The 15,389-nt window shown below is 38.2% G+C and overlaps 1 protein-coding gene across 9 annotated transcripts in view; it reads right to left on the minus strand.

Annotated features, from left to right (window-relative positions):
* LTBP1 (latent transforming growth factor beta binding protein 1) overlaps positions 1–15,389 on the minus strand; it is a 203,104-nt gene that overhangs the window by 135,055 nt on the left and 52,660 nt on the right. For all 9 annotated transcript variants that reach the window (XM_080588430.1, XM_080588429.1, XM_080588431.1 and 6 more), the window contains exon 4: positions 15,212–15,387. In XM_080588430.1, coding sequence (XP_080444556.1) covers positions 15,212–15,387 — 176 coding nt within the window. The remainder of the gene's footprint in view (positions 1–15,211; positions 15,388–15,389) is intronic.

Raw genomic sequence — 15,389 nt, forward strand, 5'->3', positions numbered from 1 at the left:
GTTTTCCTAGAAAAGCCCAATCCATTTTCTCTTTTATACTTCAGATATTTTAGTAACATTTTTCCTTTAGGATGTGATGTAATTAAAAAAACATGGTTAGCTGAGTCAAAAAAGTCAGTCCTGCCTACACTGCAAAAACTACTGTATTGGGGGACCCACACAAGTTTTCCAGCCTAGCTAAAAAAAATTGGCTTTGCCAGTGTAACTGGAATTATACCATGACTTAATTCTCCTTCATAATACTTCGTATTATGTTGTTGAGTCTAAAGCTATAGGAGAATTTAGGCATGATGCTAATAAAAAAAACTCTTTAAAAAAATAATTTTCATTACATAGTTCACATTTTATCAGAAAAAATCTGTACCCTAAGTTTTTGCTACAAGATATGCCTTAATGTGAGACTGAATGGAAATTATAAATTTGCCTCTCACCCATTTTTCGTGAACAGACATCTGCATTTAAGTTTGGGAGTAAGAATATAGGAGCAGCAGTTGAACTGCTCCTTTGAAAACACTGGCCTGTATCTACAGAGGTAAAGAGTATCCATGAAACAGTATTTAAACGCAGGTTTTTAGGGAAGCTAGGGAAGCAAGAAGTCTGAAAACCATGTGATGCAGGGCCTAGCCCCTACAAATACTTGAATCATCATCCAGTGATGCCCTTGCTAGAGAACCAGTTCAATTCTCATGGATATTCTTGCTATATCAGTTACAAAGAGCCAGGTATAAGACAACTTTTTATTCTTTTGACATTAGATCTGCTTTTTTTTTTTTCAGATTTACAAAAAAAAAAACAACAAAAAAAAACATTTTCTGTTCCTCGCCTAGCAGGTCGCTGCTTTTAACTTCCTCAATTCTTCTGAAGGCATTTAGGCAAGAATCTGAGCTGAAAGTTGATCAGTGTGTGAGAAGGACTTAGGTGATCCAAGGCACAGATGCTGTCTTCATTGTTCTCTGTAGCTATACCTCAGGAGACAGGACTATCCTCACCTAACCCAAGGCTCAGAGACCTTCACAGTGAGCATAACACATGCAGATTTCAGTCAAAAAGAGACTGCGGACCCTTCTCCTGAAAGGAAGCACTTGGCAGAAACTCTGCAAGGTTAGCATCTTGGATCCTTGAATCATCTCCTTGACTTCTGTGGGTTTTTTTATTTTTGTTTTGTTTGTTTGTATTTGTTTTGTGTGTATACGTGCATGCATGTGTGTGTTTTATCTTCTATAAAGAGGAAAAGATTTAATCTAAATGGGAAACTATATCCTTCCATACTTCTTGGATGGTTTGGCAGCATGAACATTGAAAGCCCATGGACAATGCCCTTTACTGCCACAGCCTCAACCTCTTTTGCACTTGAGCTAGTTTATATAAAGAAGGACACCACAATTTTAAGGTTGCATACAGGTTATTTTCATCTTTAAACTCCAGAAGCTTTACTGATGATGCCACTGTGACATAGACGTGAACAGATCTGCAACATAGATTATCTCAAATTCAGTTCTGGAGAAAAACTATGGTGCTACAGCACCACAACACACCTGAAATCATTATTTTTATATAGAGAGACAGAAATGTATCATAAAATCTTCAAAACCAATTTTAAACATGTGGAAATGAAACACCTCACTGTGCTCTTAAGTATAACACCAGATTTTGACAAAATACAAATGTGAGAGCAGATAAATAAATGAGCTTAATGAAAGAAAACACAAGCAGAAGATATAAACACCAAGCCAACAGAAAAGCGACTGGAAAAAAAAAGGCATAACTGGAGATAAATTCAGATTGTTGGCTTACTAATGATGGGGCAATCAGGATTACTTGTAGTAGCTAATCTTCATCCCTGAAGCAGGCAGCAAACTTGTAATGGGGGGGATCAGCCAAATGCACCATCACCCTGCCTCCTGGTCTAGGTTCACTCACGCCTAAGGACCCTTAGATACATCTGTCCAAGGAGATCAGTGGAAGAATGTACCCATAATTTCCAAAACCTGTGAAATTCTCTGGGCTAGACTCAAAAAGAAAGATGCCTGGATAAAATGATGGGAGTTCAGCTGAAAATTGGCACCACCTTTATATGATTTTCTTTCCATCTCTGTAAGTATGATATAATATTACAAGCATGGCAAGCTCCTGCTGAGATAAATTTATGATCTAACAACAACAACAACTGCAGGAGAAGTGGAAAATATAAGCAAGAGGATTTCTTCATAGAATCCCTTCCATCCCCGCTGCCCATCACAACAAACTCATTTTTTTCTGCATCAGCATGAAAGGTGAATGGGTTAAGAGAGGCAGCTGGAAGGTTTTAGGTCCAGGTGGTCACAGTGGCTCATGCAACCACTCCTGGGTAGAGTTATACAAGGGGAAGGTTTCCTTATGAATCTCCTGGGTGCCTTTGTTTGCAAGGCTGCTCAGTCTTCGCTTCTTTCTAGAAGAATTTCTATAAACACATTTTTTTTCTCGGTTTTATGGCTGCCCTCACAGCTCCAGCATTCTGCAGAGATTGAACTAGACAGTATTCAATAGCTGTAGTGGATCTCAGAAGATTTGTGGCATGTCCCTGTTTTGAGGGAAGACAATGGGCTAGCAGCACGAGTGAAAGCAGAACTGTTATTCTGTTAAAAAGATGACTACACTGTACTGTCTCACAGGTCAAGTGGGGCAAAAAGAAGAAACTATTTTAATGCGTTGAAAAAAATACGTTATTGTGGGTATAATGTTCTCCTGCTTCATAGTGACCTAATCAAAGGGATGCATTTATTCACAATAAAGCAGTAGTTTATACTGCAGAGTCTGCTGGTGGAGCTTACACATAACTCTCCTAGAATCCTTGCAAAAAATTTTCTTCCAACTACTTTTAGTATTATGGAGGGGTTTGGTGTTTATTTGTTTTAAGATACCTTCAGTTATGACAAATATCCCCATGAAAAATCTCCTGAGGAAACAATTAAGTAAACTGGAGGCTTTTCGTTAATACCTCCAAAAATGACACAAACTCAGTGTGTCAACCTACTTCTGCACTGAAGCCAGTATGTTTTTATGTGTACCTACACAGCATCTCATAAAGCCTGAAGATTCTATTTAAAAATAGATAAATTTGCACTCGCCTATTCCCAAAGACAACAATTTATGACGGGTTTAATCTAAGACAGTTTTGTATGTTTTCAAACAATAGCCATGATGCATGAGAACTTTGGAATGCAAATCTATCTTCTTATATCAAAGCCAGTAAGTTTTCACATGGCAAATCGATTCAGTGTTTTAAATTCTCTGATGACCAACTCCCTTACCCTCCCCTCTCTTGTTTTCTTAATTAAATGCTGACAGGATAAAAGGAAAGAAACGAGAGGAAATTACTTATTTCCTAAAACACGTGTCTCCCAGTTATTTTACCACTACACCTGGTTTAGTCCTTACTACTAGATATGCTTGTTCAGCCAAAAGGAAAGCTGACATAGTATAAAAATCAACCATGTAAGTAAAATAGATAAGCTTTCAGAACTATTGTTGAATGACCTTTTTATATTTATTTACTTGCAATAATGTGAGGATGTTCTTTTTTTACCATCACTTAATCATCAGTTTAAAACAACAAAATAAGTTTTGCAAATATCAGAACAAGTTGAAACATAGCTACCATACCCCTTGGGTATTCCAAAATCTGGAAGATACCTATACTTAAAGCTCTTACTGTAACTAAGGAATAATAAAAAAAAAAGAATAAAAAAAAAGAACAAAAGAAAAAAAAGAGATAAAGACACTAGATCCACATACAGACTAGAGGCAAATCTTCCCTAAATTTCTGATTGCACCTTGAGAGGAATACAGCCCTTACCAGGCACAGAAAGGACCAAAAGAGACTGACAGATCCTGTAACCTTTCCTACCTCTTCTCCCTTCTTTTCACAGGCTAAAAAAACAGCACTACACAAAAACTTTGTCCAGCCTTTTCTTAAAACCTTTCTATTACACAGATTTCACAGTCTCCCTAAGGAACGCATTCCTGTACTTTAGTCTCTCTTCTTATTATAAAGAATATTCCTAATACCTAACCCACATTTCCCCTGTTGCAATTCAAATGTATTATGCCCTGTCTTATCTATGGTGAACTCCGAGAAAATCTTATTCCTCTGTAAATCGATCTCTACCATACTTGAAGACTGCTACTGTGAGTCCCCCTCAGTCTCATTTTCTCCAAACCAAAACCATCTCACGTTTTTCAGTCTAACAAGCCATATTTTGCAGTTTGCCATTGTTTCTTGCTTTGCTTTTAATTTCCCTCAGTTGGTTCTTGTCTACCTTCAAATCAACTGTCCAAAACTAGACACGATTGCAGCTGAGCTCTGATCGATGCTGGAGAGTGAAGCAGGATTACTTAATACATCTTTACTGAAATGCTCATGTTGGTATAACTTATTTCTCTCCCCCAACAGTGCAATATTGATCCTTCATACTCAGCCCCAGCCTGCATGACAGTCAAAGGGGCACAGACATCCTGAATCCTCTTCTGACAGGTTGGAAAAGGATGTCATCCCCGTGATGTTAATGTGGACCATTCCCCTACGTGACATTAGCAAGGCTGAACTCAGCTTATCTAAAAACCAGGCAGAATATGAGCTTCATTCTATTTAACAGCCATGAGCACAAGCCAAAGTCTGGAAAACTCATGGATTCAAAAACGCAAGGCACAGCTGCTGGGTAACTTCATTTTCGATTTCTATTTACAACGTCTGCCTTTACGTATGGCAGTGCATCTGTGCTCATCAGAAATGTTGTTGCATTACATTACACACTTCATACCTGATTCTCTTTTCCCAAGCATTGGCAGTAATCAGATACGGCAATGAAACTAAAAATAAGATGACCCAGCTTTATTTCATCCAAGATCCGACGCTGTCTAGGAAAGCTAACAGTACTTCTCCCGATTCTGCATGAGGTGAGGTGTACTTGCACACACCTGCACTCAGCCACACATTTTGAGCAAGAAACGAATATTTCAAGCTGGTTTTTTTGATAGCTACACATTGATATATATATGCTACATATTACTGACGTAATTAATTTCAGCATTCCTTCTACTTTGTTATTTATGTAACTTTTTTTTTTTTTGTATTTGTATGATCTTACAAGTATTTAATTGGTCATTACAGATGACCTTGTGATATTTTGTCACTTTTCAAGTATTCAGTTCTATTGCCTTTATGAAAACCAATAGGCCTATTCAAAAAGCAAAACACTATCTGGCTATCTATTGTGGTGGTAACTGAACAGTGGCCTCCACAGCTCCTTTTTTCAACCCCCACCCTTATTGTCATCTTGTCACCACTGCTGTTACACACTTCTATATATAGATATTGTGCCCATATAGATATGGAGTACTGTGTCCAGTTCTGAGCTCCTCAGTACAAGAGGGACACAGAACTACTGGAACGAGTCCAGAGGAAGGCTACAAAGACAATTAGAGGACTGGAGCACCTGCTGTACAAGGGCAAGCTGAAAGAACTGGGTCTGTTTAGCCCAGAAAGGAGAAGGCTGAGGGGAGACCTCATTAATGTATATAAATATCTGAGGGGATATTTCAAGAGGATGGAGATGGTCTTGTTTCAGCTGTGCTCAGCAACAGACTGAGAAGCAACGGGCACAAACTGAAGCACAGAAGATTCTGGCTCAACCTGAGGGGGCACTTGCCTACTGTGAGGGTGACAGAGCACTGGGACAGGCTGCCCAGAGAGGTTGTGGAATCTCCTTCTCTGGAGATACTCAAAACTCTGGAGATACTCAAGACCTGCTTGGCTGCCATCCTGCGCAACGTGCTCTAGGTGATCCTGCTTGGCAGGGGGGTTGGACTGGGTGATCTTCAGAGGTCCCTTCCAACCCCACCCATTCTGCGATTCTATGATTTCAGTCCCCAGCAATAATCTTTGGTTGATTCTAGGAGTGGCAAGTAAACCATTCTTCAGTTCTCTTAACCTCAGTTTAAAATAGACGTAAAGGTACACAATGCATTGCTTAAAATGATTTGCTACAGCAAAACATGCCTCATTCAAGCAGACTTCATCAACTTCAGCAGATTCTGATAAACTCTGACGTCTGCAACACAGGCACATTGTGTTTTCTTTACCATAGATGGCTGTCATTTAGACATCAAAGGAGCACATGCAGGCACAAGTGCTGAGATAGTTTTGAAGAACATTCATAGCTGTATTTACATGTTCCCATCCAGGAGCCCTTTGTTGTCAAATCTTCTCACTGACATTGCCTTTTCAGAGCAGTCAAAGGAATTCACAGCAATTAGAATAATTTTTCTTCTGTCCGGGGCATAACAAATGATTCATGCATGGATTGGAAATCTGATTTCTGTCAGCAGGCATAATGAATCACCTTTTTTCTTCCTTGTCTCTTTTCCCCCTGCGATGATTCTCTACATGCAATCCTCAGGCAGGAAACAACCTAACTTGGCTTACATCCATTTTCCATGTTTAAAATGATGTAAAACAAAACAAAACAACCACCTCTGATCAATAGTTTATAGTGAAAAATATATCTATCATTTCCCTTTACATAGCTTAAGATGTTCCAGAAAAACATACCAATGCAAGTAAACTAACAGACTGCAATGCGGTTTGAGATGTCTGACAGGATGGCCTCAATTCCGTTTGATTAAATTTATTGGTTTACGTTTATTTGTTTTAAAGGTATTACACAGATTAGATTCACAAAGGAATGTAATGCTAAAAAGCTTGAATTTTAGCCTTGAGTCATGCCTCTGATCAGTCCTAGGCCTTTTGTACAAGAGATAAGTTAATCTCATAGAGGTAAGCAACCTAACCAGCACACTGAACAGGAACGTGCCCAACCCATTAAACAGGATATGCTAAGGACAAAAGACTGTATTTAGCTGAAACCCTTTTAGGGCTTAGACACTTATTTGAGAAACTGGACATTACAGCTGTGGTTCCAAACCCCACCATGACTACACCAAAACGTTCCTTAAGAACCTCAATACAGTGGAATAGTTTTAACAAGGCTTAGATGACTGCCCTGCTAAGGACAGGCAGGCAGATGAATGCTTCCAGCTGCAGGCCTAGGTGGAAATTAAGGCCTTCTGAGTGCTGGTCTCTGTCGTCTTCAGCGTGAAGCATTTCTGAAACAGAACTTCAAGTTCCTCAAGAGCTTCAGGCTTCGAAGTTCACAACTGTGCTTCACGTTTGGGACCGGAGACATCAACAGTAAGCAACCCAGCATGAGATGGAGGCATGGAAGTCTTGTTTAACTCCCATTCAAGATATCCACAGGTTTAGGTATCTGGGCCCAATGGGTATTCACTTGAGGGATATGGGAACAAAAGCCCCCTAACTACATTAAGGAGCAGATAATCATCTTAGTGTCCAGGACAGAAAGCCATTCTGCACAACTTTCATCTCAGCTGTAATGAAGCAGCAACCACCTTATTGTCCACCTCAATCTTCCCCGATGGAGTCTACTGCAGGGAATACTGCAGGAGCTGCACACTCAGACAGTGAATTCAGCATCTTCCCACGCAAACTTACAGCTATACATTACAGTTCAGGTGGGCACAGATAAGCACACATTATCATCATTGGCACTTTAGAATTTCAGAAATAAAACAACTGACTACCTTATCAAGAGGACTCTTTAAAGAAGTCTCAACCACCCAATCTCCTTCAGAAGAAATTATGCATTTCACCTAAGGATGTTATCTAGGCTCTTTCTACAATCAAGACAGCAGACTTTACCCTGTCCTATAATAAAATTACAAGTCTTCAGTTGAAAAACATTAAATAAATTCTTGAGAGAGACACGTAATTTTCCCTTCCCAGGGTACGCAACTCATTTACATAAGAAACCAAATGTTAGGTGTAACACTCTGAAAGTGTTTACCATTTCCAGGAAGAATAGAAAATAAAAATTAAATGAATACTGCCTCACTAAGTATATTCATTTAACATCCAATTTCCTGAAGGGAAGCAACAGAAAAGCACTAAGGAAGTCAACAAACTGTAAACAGTGATAAAGGACATAACGTCATGGAATTAAGTTATAAATGAACACAACCCTCTCTGCATGCTGAATCAACATTAAAAGTCATCTCTCAGCACTGCATGAAGCCAAGATCTTTCTTCTTTAAATTTTCAGAAGAGGCAAAAAGATGTTCACAGAAATAAGGATGTCGCTGATTCAGAAATCTCACTGGATACGAAAGGGCCTTCTTACAGTACTTTCTTGTCTAGGTTTGTTCATTCTTTCTGGCGTGGGCGACAGCACTGACATCAGACAAGAGCACTTTCACATCTCCTATGAGTAAAACCAGACTTAGCTACTTGCGACAGTCAGAACTAATTCTTCGTATCCAAGTGGTATCACAACAACTCTGGTGTTAGCCTGGCTAAGGGACTTTTAATGTTTAATTGTGTGGGTTCAACCTGTCTATATTACCCAGCTAAGTTACAATTTTGAAACACGTCATAGAGGTTTTCCCCTACAGAATTTTCTGGAAAGTCTCTTCTGTCTTTCTTCTTGAGAAATCTTTGGATTTGGAGCCAATTCTCTTTCATCACAGCAGTTGAGAAGCATTTGTCTCAGTCTGTGTTTTTCCCCAGCTATAACACATTTTGAACTGATTTTAATTCCGTTTGCCAGATCGCCAATCTGCTTTTCCAACATTTTTCCCCACACTGCTGTTTATCAGTCTTGGCCTCCATATTTTAAAGCATAGATAGATGACCATCCATTTTTGGGGGGTGAATGTAACGTTTAAATTAATTCCTGTAAAAGCACCAGCAGCCCTTGCCTGTCACGCAGACATTCAATTATTGGTGAGCTCAGAGCCATAAAATCTTTTTTGAGTCCAAACAGAAAAATACAGTACTTTTTTTGGGGGGTGGGGGTGGGGGGGGTGCTGATTTACTGGCCTCCTCAATCATGCACCCTGTATGGACACACACAAAAGGGTATTGTTAAAATGCCTGCTGCTCTAGTACATTTAAAGAAGTAGTTTACATTTATACAGTTATTCTATTTCCAAGGATTTCAAAGAACTCCATAGTTCTTTATAATTGCTAAATAAACTACGTTATTGGTTAAACTTTTTTTTTCCCCAGATTTTGTCACCTTACTTTATGAAGCAAAAGGAAAAGTAAACGTGCTGCTGGAGTCTACAGAGGTAACTGCATTAATGTCAACCCAGCTAAAGCACTTAATTTATATTTGGAGTTCAGCCTCTTGTTTCCAAGTCCCACTGGAATCAAATACAAACTTTAAAAGGCTGTTATGAATTGCTATGCCTTCAAATAGCAGTATGGCTAATGCTCTTAAATGGGAGAGAGGAAAACTATGCTTTACTGAGATTGCTTGGCTTTTATCATAAAAAGCTACACTGTTGTTTGACCCTGATGCTGACTGCACCAAAGTTTTGCTTAAACATTTTAAAGTGTCCCTGAAAAATCCCCCCCAGCCTCTTGAAGGGGAGCAGATGCTTTGCACACATATGAAAATGTTTTTCATGTGAGAAAAAAAACCCTGACATTTAAACAGCACCCCATTCCCCTATTTGTATTTGATTATGTACAACCTCAGGAGCAACACACGCAAATGTCAGTTCCCATGAGCAAACGGAGTGAATTTAATTCCACATTCCCTTCAAATAGGCTGTGTTGTGATTCTTCAGTTACTGAAATATTTCTCTTCTGTCTGTTAGTCTTCTGTTTATTCTCTTTTTACCCACCTCATGCTCCTGGCTATACCTTGTTTAATCACAGCATAGCCATAACATTCCTCCCTTACCTTCCACTTTCTCAAAACCTCCATTTAGGGAAAGTTACCAGAGTTCAACCCTAATATACACACGTGTGTAGGCAGAAGTTTCAGAAAACGCAATGCTCTAGTTAAAACAAGCCACTAAGAGAATATTGTAGTTTATGTAGAGCTGTTCCACAAACAAATACCAAGAAGGATGGAAAGAAAATCTGATCCTCTAAAGAACTGATGGTGCTTCTCCCCTAAAGCAACATATACTGAACCATGGTAGAACATCTGATCACACAGATACATTTACATGGAAAGTGTCATATCTCTGAACCCACTTCTTTAACAGTAAAACACATGACTTTACACATGATACATGACTTTAATATCATAGAATCATAGAAAGGCTTGGGTTGGAAGGGACCTTAAAGACAATCTAGCTCTAACCCCACTCCCATTGGCAGGGTTGTCACTCACAAGATCAGGTTGCCCAGGGCCTCATCCAACCTGGTCTTGAACACCTCCAGGGACGGGGAATCCACAGCTTCTCTGAGTAACGTGATTGTTTCTGCTTCATCTTTACACAAAAATCTAGGTGCTGCCCACAGAATCACAGGCAGACTGTTAAAATTCTGGTATCCATACATGCAGACTTACCAACTTCAAGCCAGAACACTCACATACAATTAAGTCAAAGTAAGAAGTATAATTCTGTACTCTCTAAACATAATGTAACCCATGCTACTTAAATTCCAGACTTTTTAATTTTATCTAAAAATCATTATTTTTTCTTGCACAGACAAGTCTCCTTACCATATAAGAAGTTTTTGTGAAGACCAAGAAAAACTTCATCTAGCTAAAAAGAAAAATCTTCAACCATATTTGTGTAAACTTAACATCCAGTTTCAATTGCAAAATTCAGAGGCATTTCCTATCATCTTCCTGAATAAACAGGCCAGATTAGAATAATTTTTCTTCTTAAATATATATTTATCCTTGGAATAACTTTGTCATATAAACATGTTTTATTTACTTCACAGAACGCAGTTCTGGCTGTGGGTAAGGTATGCCTTATACTTCCTCTCAAGTTTTGTTTTTAGTGTAATTTCTGATCACCTCAGGTGCTAACTAATATATTTTCACAACATGCCTGTAATGTAGAGATCATCATGGTGGCATCACCATTTTACACGTGTGGAATTGGAGCCCTGTGTGGGCTTGCAAAAGCGTTCAATACATGAAAGCAACACTAACTCCAGCAACACCAGGCAAGTAATTTCAGACTTAGAAATTCCGCTTCTTTCAGAAGAAAGGGCAAGATGCACAATGCCTCTACAAAACTATCTCGAGCTGGAAAATGAAGCATATTGTCCACATCCCTCTTGAACCGTGAAACCCAAGACATTTTAGAGTATTCTGTTGCAACATAGAGCTGCATTATAGCTCTCCTTGATCTCCCATACTCCTAACCTGGCCTTGGAGATACATTGACAGAATTTCTCAGGAGTGGTTGACAGTGGCTTCGCAATCACATCATATAGCTCTTTCAAAATCCTTTGAGGAATAACCATGGGTTGTATGGGATTCGGCAGTCTTCTTCAGAGCAGGAATATGTATATGCACCAGCCTTACCCAGAAAACATGAACTAATTTTGGCAGAAGGAAAATATATATATATAGGTGGCTTAACACTACTCTGACAGTCTCCGTTTTTTTTTTTTTTTGTTTTTTTTTGTTTTTTTGGATACTCTAACAAAAGCAGAAGCTCCTCAGTTACAATCCTTTATAAACATCCAAATTTACACCTAAGTTGAAAATCTCCTCCATACAGGCTCACTGTACTTTTCAAAATGCATTAAAAAAGACAATCAAATTTGGCTTTGTCACTATTCATATTCCCAATGTAGAAAAAATGTGTATTCTCTATTTGGAATGAATGGTTCAAAACAGATTTCTTCCCGAAGTAGTAATAGACAGTGTTTTTGGAATTCTCAGCCTTCCTCAACTAATTCTACCTCACCCTGTATTAAAATAAGTTTTAAAAAAGTATTTCAAATGAAGAATAACTCAGTGAGTGAAAACCTAACATTGTATTCCCAAGATACTTACCTTATTTTTATTCATACTCTTAAATAATAAGAACTTGACAATAATAAAATATTCAAATTTAAGAGAAAAGTATATAACATAACTTTCCTGGGAAAAATATTTAAAAAATATTTAACACCAGAAGTGGACAGAGTGAAGCTGTGAGTGGCCTGTTGTCTTACTAGTCTAATAAACAGTTCTCACAACTGTGTTAAGAAATTCAGAAATTGCACGTTTCGTTTAGAATTTGCTTATAATCATATATTTATACGCTTTAGACTGTTAGAAACAACACAATTTCTTTAACTGATTTTTTTTTTTAAACTACATTTATAAAGCCAGGGAGACCAACACTAATATTTATAGGATCTATGCTCTGCTCAAGCTGACTGGTGGTTATTATTTAACGGTGCCTTTAACAGAGTCTGAAGTAGATGTACCTGATTTACTCAGAGTATCATCTTCCTGTTGGTTTACAGGCTACTAGGTTGCAAACAGAATTTACATCTAAAGTTTCTGTGCTGATGTCGTTGCTACTGTTGGAATCATAGATGAATTTTAATCCTAAGGTTTCAAATGTTCAGGCAAATTATAGTTCATATCCGTATTTCAGACCTAAAGTGTTTTAAAATTATAATATATTTAAAATTATAATATCATTTTTAAAATTATATCATATTTATGGCTGTTTTATCATATTTGACTTATTGCAGCTCTTATGGTTTACTGAATTTTCAAGCTCCATTGATATGATGCATCATTTTACAGTAGAATTCAGTTTAAATGACACAAAATAACAGACCATTCTGCTGTCTTTTTTAAGTCTACTATATTGCGCATCAGAAATATGAAACTGTTGAAATACAGCAAAGTAAATGTTCCAGGACGAACCTCAATGATTTTAAATTGAAAAATACTTAAATATGACTAGTTTTTAATGCTTTCTCTATAGTATCTCCAAATGGTGGTCTGGCAACACTGTCACAGGTAATTCAAACATGACTGCCAGTCTGTGAATCAGAAAATGCCCAGAAGCACCTGGCTCACATTTGGCAGTTTTGCTCCCAAAGCACCATTAGCCTACACCTCATCCCCCTCCACCAGAACACACCAATCTCTAAAGGCATTTCAGGACTAAGACTTGTTCCAGTTTCAAGTCTATCCATTTCAGGTTACACGATTAACATCACCTGCAGAGGTTCGGAAAAATCAACATCAACTGAAGCTACAGATAGAAAAAATAGATACGTTCTATGGAGTGCACCTTGAGCAGATGTCACTGTGTTAATATTTCAAAATAAAATGCTTAGAAATGGTGAAAAATAACCAAATCACTTGTTTTGCATGCTATTTAATTTATAGATATCAATTAAAGACTTGGTGACATCATTCAAGAGTGATTATCTGGCTATTTCATCTCTTCCCTGAAAAAAAAAAAGTAAATACAGGCTTAAATTCTAACAACACAAAGATCAAACTGCTCTCTGTACTAGCAGATATCTAAGCCATTTTGTCAGAAGTTGCAGTTAACCAACTCCCAACTTACAAATGTAGAAGTGAGAAGCAAATCTGGTTAAGTCACCTTTTTGGGACTGCTCAAAAGCCCATTATCAGAAATTTCACCACAACAACAATAGCCTTAGACTTAATCCTGCATTTTATCTCCAAAGCAACATTTAAGTTGTGACTGATCTTATCAGGCCACAAAATCTGTTTAATTACCTATCCCTTGGGTGTTTAAGAATCATAGCCTTTTCAATAAAGGTAGAATATTTTACTAACCCACCACTCACAGAGGGGTTTATTAGGATTTTATAACAAATACTCTGTCTTTGGCTCTTGGCTGTCCTTCTCCCAGTCATGTCCCTCTGAGTACTGAAATTGACAGAGGAGGTCCAATAAGCTAGAAGCTCCTGACTGGCTCCTCCATCATATAGCTGCACATAGTTATTTCCTTATTTTATCATAGAAGATAAGTCTTACACAACTCATTTGCTAGAGGCAGTTTGGTACTTGCAAGTAACACTGACTATATCTAGGATAAATTGACTCAGTCAAACAGCCTGAAAGGACAAGGGCAAAAGCAAGACTTTTTTTTTTTTTTTGACCAGAGTCCAACCAGCAGCAGTCACTCCAAGTACTTGGAGAACTACGCAGCCTGGAATTTATACGCTTACTGGCTAGCAAGAGTCAGAATAGGACACAATCCAATACTAGTGGCCACTAATATCTTATTTGGAAAATTACAGCTGGCTGGAAGAAAAGCAATGTCACCTTCTTGACAAAAGGAACTGTTGGTTGATGTTGACAATACAATTAAACATCTCTCTGAAGGTTCTGAGAAAAGGATGTCAGGCTTTGCAAGTATGATACTTCACTGCTCTGAAAAGGTTAATCTAAAGGCCCAAGGCTGCCCACTGTTCTTCCCATTATGGCCAAGATTCTTCTTGGGTACATGAGTACATCAACGCATTTACTGTTTCAGAAAAGCAAGCAGAGGGTTACATTTATGGTCTGTTCATTTATATTTAAAGATGTGCAATACAGAGATGCAAACTTACAAAAGGAAACTGTATTTACGAATTTAAAAGAAAACCCTCTTCCCTAAATCCTCAGTGGAGCATGAGGATTCTGTGCTGTAGCAGAAGTCTGTCAGGAGATTGTGAGTACCTTAGCTCTCCATCTTAATCAGCCCATTATTTTAGTGCAGGAACTTTTCTCCAAATCAAGCCAGCAGACGCTCTGTAATACCTAACCCATAATTCATCAAGCTCTTCATCTTTTAAGCCAAAACTTGTCCTCAAACTCCCCATACAATGGAGCATGAGCCAAGGCCACAAGCTGGGCACCTTCACAATCCTTTTTTTTAATAAATATGAAGCAGAAATGCTAGTGCAGCCTCCATACTGTGCAGAAGTTCATAAACACGTAATAAATTAAATACAGAGAAAAATAGTCGCCAGTAAGACCACAGTCCTGGACTCCAGCTTTCCTAGAAGGGTATCCATCATACTGAAGTAAGGGAAGCTGTCACCTTAAGCGGAATACACTCTCAACTATGCCTACTTCAACAAGTGTTCACAAAGCGTCTTTTATCTGAAGGAAAAGCTATCATCTAGAAATAGCTTTATGACAGTCCAGCAGTGAATCAGGTTGCCTTTTTTTTTTTTTTCCATACAGGAAATCTGTTTTGCGTCTCAACAGGATACAGAATGTTAGCGTATTTGCTAATCTGAGAATTATATTGTTTAATTATTTAGACTTTTTTTTGAAGTGTTACTGCAATTCAGATGAACAGAAGTTTTCAAGATCTTAAAAAAAAAAAAAGCTTACAGTACGCTTCCTGCAGTTGTACTCACATTGAAAAGGTGATGCAAGTTGATCCTGGCCCAGTCTCAGTGGTAATGAGCCCTCAGTGGATTGCTCTCCTGAAATCACTTTTTTTACTGGATAATATTTGGGTTTGATTACATATTCCTGTGTTTGGCCATGATGAAGATTCATCATCAACGTCTGAGATGAAAGGGGTATCATCCT

The sequence above is a fragment of the Anser brachyrhynchus genome (genome assembly GCF_964034855.1).
Source record: "Anser brachyrhynchus genome assembly, chromosome: 3".
NCBI lineage: Eukaryota > Metazoa > Chordata > Aves > Anseriformes > Anatidae > Anser > Anser brachyrhynchus.